Source organism: Echeneis naucrates, chromosome 11 (genome assembly GCF_900963305.1).
Source record: "Echeneis naucrates chromosome 11, fEcheNa1.1, whole genome shotgun sequence".
NCBI classification, from domain to species: domain Eukaryota; kingdom Metazoa; phylum Chordata; class Actinopteri; order Carangiformes; family Echeneidae; genus Echeneis; species Echeneis naucrates.
This window is the reverse complement of record NC_042521.1, coordinates 17,584,602-17,593,953: the sequence shown is the minus strand read 5'-3', so window position 1 is coordinate 17,593,953 and position 9,352 is coordinate 17,584,602. Positions and strand designations below refer to the sequence as shown.

Here is a 9,352-nt window from a genome sequence, read left to right as displayed (position 1 = left end):
TAAATGATAATGCCATCTTTATAATATAACAGTTATAATGTTGTATAAATTACGATTTTACTATATAAGGGGCAACTTAACTTAGTACATTTACATTTTATTCTTGTACATTTGGCTGCTTAAAATTTTGTTTTACGCCATCCATTTTATATTACTTTGTACTTCTGTTTTAGGGCAATTCAGAAAAAAATCTCACTTTTAAATCACCATATTTAAAACCTCATATACACATAGACTGCTTCGTTGTAAAAGGAACATGATGGCAAATATTGAACCTCCAGTATTTTATGCCATTATAGAGGAATGTTTCAGAAGTACAAAATGATTCGACTCTACAGAAAACAGAATTATTTTTTTTTTGATAGTGATGTGATTTATTTTCAAATGAATGCATATACTTCAAGGTATACGTTTTAAAAAAAAATAAATAACACTTGAGATTCTTTTAAATAAGTAAATGCTAGGGGGAAATGGGTTCATCACAAAAACTATCAAAAATATGCAAAAAATCTCAAAATGTGCCCTGACGACATATTGAGCATGTGAAGTCTTCAAGTGACAAGCTCGTGACCGATGATCAATTTTCTAATAAGCAAAGATCCGAGGTGTACCTGAAGGTAGCACTACGTTGTAAGCGTGTAATGAATGATGTACTGCATCTCAGCTTCGTGGTCCATGCACGTGTTGGTCTAAACTGAGGACAGATGGCTCTCTAGGAAAGCACAGGGACAAAAATATCGCTATTAGGATCGTAATTTGTGATTTAGATTAGTTTTTCGTGGTTTACAACTGTTTGGAAGGAGAGTTCTGGCTGAAGAATATTTTGGTGAGTTGAAATTTGATGCTGAAAGAGGAGAGACTGTAGCTTAGTTAGCAAACACTCGTGAGTGAAAAGCTAGACAAAATAAGCTTCACTTCCGCTCAAAAATCAAAATTAAATTGCACTCAAAGTACACATAGCCGGGCCGTAGTTATTAATAACAACTAAAGCTAAGACTATTATATTTCAGATGGGCTTGTTTGTCTGTTTCTGCACGTGTTATCACGCGTTTTTTCGTATAGAAGCTAACAAATACCCTCATTAGCTTTTATTTTGAATGGGCAGTTTGCTACATGTACCACACACGAGTTAGCCAGCTTGATCGGTTCGTCAAAAATGTCGAGCGTGTTAGCCTATCCTCTCTGTTTACAGGCAGCGCCGTGTACCAGTGAAACTTTGTTCAGTGACATTTAACGGTTCCCATTTATCGCTGTGCAGACCAAAGTATGTAATGGTGTAGCCTGTTTGCGAGAAACCGCTGCATATGAATGTCTGGACTCGCGGTTAGCTCAAAGCTAACATGCTCACGCGTGGTTGTCTGTGTGGATGGTGACATTACGATCGGGCGGCCCGCTAACTTTGTGTGGTCTTCCGTAACGGAATTAGTGCATTCCCCACCCACACGGGCCCCGGCGTGTTAGATACCGAGCGCTTCATTGGTGCCACGCTTTGTTCAGTGATTGATGTGTAACCTTTGAACTTTTATCTCTCCGGATCTTTTTTCAAAATTCAAAGGTCGGCATCGATCTCTTCGCCGTTCATTTAACTAGTTGAACTTTTTGGCAGTAAACGTTATCGCTCAGTTACCCTGGCAACAACAACTCTTTCCACGATGTAGGAGGAATAAACCTAACCCTGTTTGTTTAAATTACACAGCAGAATTAGCTTCTTACGGCAACGCTCCCCATCCTCATCCTCATGCCAAACATCTGAAGACCTTGTAGTCTAGAAACATACAGGTGAAAAGCATTTCAGCCGCTGGTGTTGTTTTCTTCAAATCCGCATTCTTAGAGAACATCCTGTACCCAATATACGACTACAGAAAAATTCAATCTCGTTCAGCTATATTCAAATGGTGATTTTTAAGGACATGTAGATCTTGTCTCTTAAAGTTATCTACTCAAGGTGCACTTAAACTGACAAAATGTACTTAAAGTTCTTTCAGTCACATCTTGTAGCCTTCATCAGTAGTTGATCCGTGCCTCCCTGTTTGACACCATAGTAACTGTTGGTCTTTAGCGATGTTTAAAATTCTATTTGATGTTCTATATTACTTTAATGTGTATGAAGTGAAAAAAGTGCCTAAAAATCTAATTTACACACACTCAGAACAGTGTGAACATTGGATTTTTAGCTCACAGTGAATTACTTCCATCTTCCAGAGCCCAGAGCAATATGATGAAGTATATCCTGGTAACTGGGGGAGTCATCTCCGGCATTGGCAAAGGCATCATAGCAAGCAGTGTGGGTACTATCCTGAAGTCATGTGGTTTACATGTGACTGCCATCAAGATTGACCCTTACATCAACATAGATGCAGGCACATTTTCACCCTATGAGCATGGTAAGGCTTCTTATTTTACACATTCATAATTAAAGGGCCACATGCTAATGTTGCTGTGTCACACTGATTTTGTCCAGGTGAAGTCTTTGTGCTGGATGATGGGGGCGAGGTAGACTTGGATCTGGGCAACTATGAACGGTTCCTTGACATCAGACTAACCAAAGACAACAACCTAACTACGGGCAAGATCTACCAGTCTGTCATCAACAAGGAGAGGAGGGGCGACTACTTGGGAAAAACAGTGCAAGGTAAAAAAAAAAAAAAAAAGAAAACATCTTTTGTTCAAATGCAAATGAGGGTGTCATGCTAGAGAAATGTGTTTTGATAAGATATATTTCCTTTATTCCAGTGGTGCCACACATCACAGATGCCATCCAGGAGTGGGTTGTGAAACAGGCTGCAGTACCAGTTGATGACGATGCAGAGCCACAAGTTTGTGTGATAGAAGTGAGCTATACCGTTCCATTTTCTCATTCTAGTTAAATTGCACAGGGGCAATTCTTGCTGGGGCTGACAACATCTGTGTGTTTGCAGTTGGGAGGCACTGTGGGCGACATAGAGAGTATGCCTTTCATCGAGGCCTTTAGGCAGTTCCAGTTTAAAGTGAAGCGGGAGAACTTCTGCAACATTCATGTCAGTCTGGTACCCCAGGTAAGACAATTATTTCCAGGCAACTCTGGTTGTATCTGAGGGGCAGTTAAACAAATTTACACGGTCTCAGTCACAACACATCATTCATAGAGATTCAAAATTAAGAGTGATATTTATTTAGTTAATTTATAAAGGACAATGTGCTGTGACATTAATCATTAATCAGCAAATATATAAATATATAAAAATAAATAGATGGCTACACCAGATTTAGATTAGTGTGTATACAACTACGAGGCAACGTGTCAGCTGCTGCTCAGCTGATTGCTGATGTCTCTCAAAGACTTGATTTGCCCTGAGACACCAAAATTTATTTTAGAAGATTTTAACAACTGTATTCTACAACAAGTCACTAAGGAGTTATGAATAGTAAATAAATTGTGCTACCACATGAAAGAACAAGTTATGGATCTTTGCTATGGCTCAGTAGGTAGCGTTTACAAAGCCTTGCCCATGTCCTCACTCTCGGCGTCTTACCATAGCAGTGTCCATCCCTGTGTACAAACCTGCACCTCAGGCACCTACAATGGGATGAGAGGACTGTTAAAATCTGATCAGAGAACAGTATTTCCTCACTCAAGGCATGCTTTGACTGCACATACTGGAAATGCTTTTGATGGTTGTGATGGCATCAATGAACTTATAGAAACTGTGTGGATCCTTGTGGATTCAGCCCTCCAAACCGAAAAAGTTGTTATCTACCCTGATAATAAACCTTAGGCGCAACTTTATTTAAGAGGGTGAAAATGGAGAAGGCTGCAGGCCCTGATGCCATCTGTGGACGCACATTGCGCTATTGTGCTGATCACCTGAGTGATGCTTCCAGATTCTTTTCCAGATGTGTGTAGAGAGTAGACAGATACCCACTGTAAGGAGAATGTCCACTATATAACCGATTCCCAAATTAAAAAACCCTAATGATTTTTGACCAGTAGCACTAACCTCACTTGCAATGAAATGCTTTGAAAAAAATCTTAAAAGATTAAATCCTCTCTCTCATGGACACCAAACTGGGCCCTTTGCAGTTTGTATACCAAGCTGGTAATGAGGTGGAGGATGCTAAGATCTTCATCCTAGTTAGGGTATACTGTGTAAACATCTAGAATGACCTAAATCACACACAAGACTTTTATTCACTGATTTTAGCTCAGCTTTAAACAAGATACAGCTGCATATTTTAATTGAGTGATTATCCTCTCATTTTATGTTACCAGACCAGATTTTATTGCTACTTTTAAACTTTTTAACAGAGAGAATTCAGAATGTTTTTGTAAATGGACACGTCCTCCTTCATCATTTCAAATACTGGCTCTCCTCTAGGCTATGTCCTCTCTCCCCTCCATTTTATTGCATACACACAGACAGGACTTTCCAAGAAGGCAGCTTGTCAAGCTTGTCAAGTTTTCTGATGACACTGTCCTCTGGTCTCTCCTTCAGGATCGCCAATCAGATCACAGCTATGTTCTACCCGTGTTTGTAAACTGGTGTGACAAAAACTAAATAATTAATTATAGATCTTAGGAAGTGTAGTGTCGGAACTGAAAGCCAGCCTCATACACAGTGAAGAGACACAAATCGAGCAAACATATAAGTACCTAGAAACACTATTTGACTCACAACTTGAAATTGGTGTGAACACTGGCTATATTTTCAAGCAAGAACAGCAACAGTTACAAATTAACACGTAAAATTAAAAAAAAAAATATTGATAGATAAATTACTATTAGTCATCCTTTAGAGTTTTGTTGATTAGAGCAAAAGTACTATTAATCTGTAAATATCATAGCATTTATATAAGATGACGAAAAATTCACTACGAAGATGGAAGAAGACAACTTTACCTAAAAAGATTTGTTTGTAGATTGTTTATAAGTTTCTTGTATCTTAATGTAAGTGTTTTTGAGTGAGTTATACAAATTGTCATATGTTGCACCTAACTGCTAACTTTTAGCAGACAGGTTCTTCATGGTTTAATCTGTTGTATTCAGCCCAGTGCAACAGGAGAGCAGAAGACCAAGCCAACACAGAACAGCGTCCGAGAGCTGAGAGGACTGGGCTTGTCTCCTGACCTGGTGAGTCACATCGGTACATTTTGTTAGTCGATTATGAAAAAAATTTTGAATTAATAACCCAAAGATGGGCTAAGAAAATCTTTCCCCAACAAAACAACACAACTAGCAGTTAATAGCTTCTGATAACATTTATAGGGTAGTGTATCCATCACAATGTTTTTAAAGAAACTTCAGTCACCTCTAAGATTGCTGGGGCTTAACCATCAAGTTGCTCACCTCTCGTTCCATGTTCCTAGTTCTCACAGGCCTTATTAGCTGTATAAACATTTTCCCAATGAGGTTATTGTCTCAGACTGTTGTTTCAAAACCTCAAACATGACATTATGTAAGAGGAAAATAGACCATAAAACAGGATATATTAGGGCGTATGTACTGTTTGATTGACAGGCTGTACTATACGACCTGCCTGGCAATCAGGATTATGCAGCGGGACTTTAATGCAACTGTGCTTAATCATAGAAACTGGCAAACCACAACAAAATGTAGAAACCAGACCCTACACCAACCCACCCCAACGAATAAAAACAACTACTGTATAAATAAATGTCCTTTAAATGACTTTCTTGTAAAATATTGCTGCTCCCTGAATTCATAACATACAAGCAATCAGCTCCACACAAACTACAGATACTTAAAAGAAATGTAGAAAAAAGCTAAATTTCAAGTGTCATAGCAAACTGTCTGAATATTTATGTCACTTGTATATCAGTTTCTCCTTTTTGAATAGATTTGGAAAATGTGAATTTGAATGATTTTAGCATAAGGCTGCAGACTGCATACTGTAATGTGTATATGTACAACAAGCTGCCTCGTTAGTCCTTCAGATGATTGACACTGTCATATGAAATGACACTATAAATAGTGTCTCTGTGATTTACTGTGTAGTCCTTACATTGTTGCATCATATTCTCTCCTCAGATAATGTGTCGCTGTTCCACTGCTCTGGACAATTCTGTCAAAGAAAAGATTTCAATGTTCTGCCACGTCGAACCTGAACAGGTATATCTTTGACAGAGTTCAGTTTCTGATGAGCCCTGCAACCATCAGCTCTAGACTCACTAAAGCATCCTGTCCCATTGCAGGTTATCTGTGTGCAGGATGTCTCGTCCATCTACAGAGTACCATTGCTGCTGGAGGATCAAGGCGTGGTGAGCTACCTGAGCAGGAGGCTGAATATGCCCATAGAGTCCAGACCCAGAAAAATGCTGACTAAATGGAAGGAGATGTCTGACAGGTGTGATGAAGACAGGAGAAAATAACCACTCCTCCACTTGGTCTCTTCTGTGCCATTTGGTTTGATGGTTTTGCTCGTCATGGTTCCAGTCTAAAGCTGATGCACATGTTTTCACAGGTCAGACAGACTGCTGGAGCACTGTTCAATAGCTCTGGTTGGGAAGTACACCAAGTTCTCAGACTCTTATGCTTCTGTTATTAAGGCACTGGAGCACTCAGCCCTGGCTATTAGTCATAAATTGGAGGTTAAGGTAAGCACACACAAGCCCCGCTCAGACCTAGCATTAAAAGCTGTCTATAGTGTGCCCATCACACTTGGACAGCTCTAAGTTCATGTCTGAATAGATCAAAGACACATTGAAGGAACCCTGATTCCTGCAGTCTGATTAGTCCCAACACAGTCTTATAAAACATAGAAAACCTCATTACATTTAGAGCTGTGCACCTTGTTGCCCCTCTCCCTCTCTCCAATGTATTCAAAGGAAAGCTGCTGTCAGTTAGCCTGAAAAATACAACAATGCAATCATGTATATTTGCTTCTGATCATATGTCTCACTCACGACATTTCATTGCTGGATGGGAAGAGATGCTTCGAGCTGTTCCCTGCTGACCAGATCACCAGAGGGGCATGTTAGGGAACTGAATGCCATCACACTTGTTATTATATGTCATGTCCATTGATATACAAGCTAAAAGAAGTTGCTGGTGGAAGAAGATCTAGATCCCCTCAGTAAATCTGTGCTGCTCTGTGCTTTGTCCCTACAACCACTGTTGCAGCACAGCATGGTGTGGTCCCATGTACACCCAGCTGAGATGCAACAGTAGTTACAGCAGTGCCTTCTCCACAAACAGCAGAAGGTGGGGACAGGAGAAGCAATCAATGCCTCACTGTGACTACATGTCATTTATTCAGAGGGGCAGAAAAGTATGGACCAAGCAGAAACGAAAAGATGGTTTAAAAAAAAAAAAAAAAAGTCTTGATTTTGAGACCCACCACCTAAAGTCTACATTCCCTCTCTTCCAGTATATAGACTCGGCCTACTTAGAGCCAAGCACTCTGCATGAAGAACCGGTCAAATACCACGAGGCATGGCAGAAACTCTGCAGTGCTGAGTGAGTCATAAGGTATCGTTTCTAAGTAATACAACTTGGACTTGAGATCTTTACTTACACGAACTCTTATTTCTCTTTTCCATCCTCAGTGGAATTCTGGTTCCTGGAGGTTTTGGTGTCAGAGGAACTGAAGGAAAGATTCACGCCATCAACTGGGCAAGAAAACAGAAGAAACCCTTCTTAGGTAAGAGAGCTGCACTGATGCTGCATCACCACACTGTTGTAGCATAATGTATGTGTAATGTGATACACTTGGAAGCCAGACTTAAAGATTAGCTGTATTGTGTGTTTTTCCAGGTGTGTGTCTTGGGATGCAGTTGGCTGTGTGTGAATTTGCCAGAAACATGCTTGGCTGGAAAGGTGAGTGTCATCTAACTAACAACTAATTAACTTAAGGAGTTAATTTAGACTAACTCTAAAAGGCTTGTCATCAAAAGGTGTGTTGACAAAACTAGTGCGGGGTTAGTGGTTATAGGTATATTGTATGTTAACCTACCGAATTATTAACAGTGGCAAGTTAATCAATTCTTAACAAACTGAATGTCTTTACTTACTCTGCATTTAGATGCCAACTCAACAGAGTTTGACCCAGAGACGAAGCATCCTGTGGTGAGAACGCTTTAAATCCCCCACCAGTCCAGTTATAATTTCACAGAAAAGAAGCAAGCATTACAATATTTCATCTTTCACCTTTGCAGGTCATAGATATGCCAGAACACAACCCTGGTCAAATGGGTGGCACAATGAGGTTGGGGAAGAGACGGACCATATTTAACAATGATACCAGTGTATTGCGTAAGAATTTGTTTTGAATTCATTTTGAGCCAATGTTTGATGTTTTCATGTCTGCATTATGCTCAGAGCTGTTCTGTGTTCCAGGCAAACTATACGGAGATGCCGAATATGTGGATGAAAGGCACAGACATCGCTTTGAGGTATGATTGCTCAGTTCATGAGCAGCATTAAACATTTTCACAGCTGTGTTTTTATTTACTTATTTCAACTTCATATTGCTCTTGTGAAGGTCAATCCTGAGCTGAAGAGCCACTTTGAAAAGAAGGGATTGCACTTTGTGGGTCAGGATGTGGAAGGGGAAAGGATGGAGGTCATAGAACTGGATGGTACTGAAAATGAATCAAATTACATTTTTTACAGTCAACATAAGATCAATTCCTCTAGAACCTCCTAAATAGTAACTTTTCCAAATTACCCGTTTTCAGATCATCCTTATTTCATTGGAGTACAATACCACCCAGAGTTTACCTCACGTCCCATTAAGCCATCACCTCCCTACCTTGGTTTACTGCTGGCTGCAGCAGGGAAACTACAGAGCTACTTACAGAAGGGTTGCCGTCTGTCTCCACGGTAAGTATGCAGCGTTATGAATCATCTGTTTTTTGTTTCATCCCAATTCGGTTTACTGCATTTTTCCTTTAACACAGGGACACATACAGTGACCGGAGTGGCAGCAGCACCCCGGATTCTGAGATATCTGAGCTGAAATTGCCATCGACCTCAAGCGAGTGATGCCATTTCAGCATGTTCACGTTGACATTGTGTCACCAGTTCTTAAACTGACTCACACTTAGATGCAGTGTATCCACATTGATGCTTTGGACTCTATCACGACTTGATTTGTTGCATTTCTCCTCCGCCAATGGAGCTGTAAATAAACTAGGATTTCCAGGCCGTAAGCATGTTGCCTGCCTTCTTAGGTTCAAGTCAACTACAGCAACACTCAGGACTCAGTCCAGAGCAGCACTACCAGGTACTATCCCTCCCCTACAGCTGTACTATGTAGCCTTACTGTAATTAGGTGCTGCATTGACTGGTAATGCATTTACAGCTTCTTCAGAGTTCCTAATATTGAGATTGTAAGAAATATATAAAAAAGGAATT

The 9,352-nt window shown here is 40.0% G+C and overlaps 1 protein-coding gene across 2 annotated transcripts; it reads left to right on the top strand.

Annotated features, from left to right (window-relative positions):
* Positions 1 to 655: 655 nt before the first annotated feature.
* Positions 656 to 9,147, top strand: ctps1a (CTP synthase 1a). Of its 2 annotated transcripts, none has more exons than XM_029513839.1 (18): positions 656 to 826; positions 2,203 to 2,384; positions 2,462 to 2,632; positions 2,734 to 2,831; positions 2,919 to 3,035; positions 5,024 to 5,107; positions 6,026 to 6,106; positions 6,190 to 6,341; positions 6,459 to 6,591; positions 7,365 to 7,453; positions 7,543 to 7,637; positions 7,751 to 7,813; positions 8,019 to 8,062; positions 8,152 to 8,248; positions 8,333 to 8,388; positions 8,478 to 8,574; positions 8,674 to 8,818; positions 8,896 to 9,147. In XM_029513839.1, exons 2-18 carry the CDS (start codon positions 2,216 to 2,218, stop codon positions 8,978 to 8,980), a joined length of 1,776 nt encoding a protein of 591 aa, XP_029369699.1. In that variant the 5' UTR covers positions 656 to 826; positions 2,203 to 2,215; the 3' UTR covers positions 8,981 to 9,147. The 2 variants fall into 2 exon arrangements, with proteins under 2 accessions (XP_029369699.1, XP_029369700.1); XM_029513840.1 differs by lacking the exon at positions 656 to 826 and adding an exon at positions 1,158 to 1,779.
* The last annotated feature ends 205 nt before the right edge of the window (positions 9,148 to 9,352 follow it).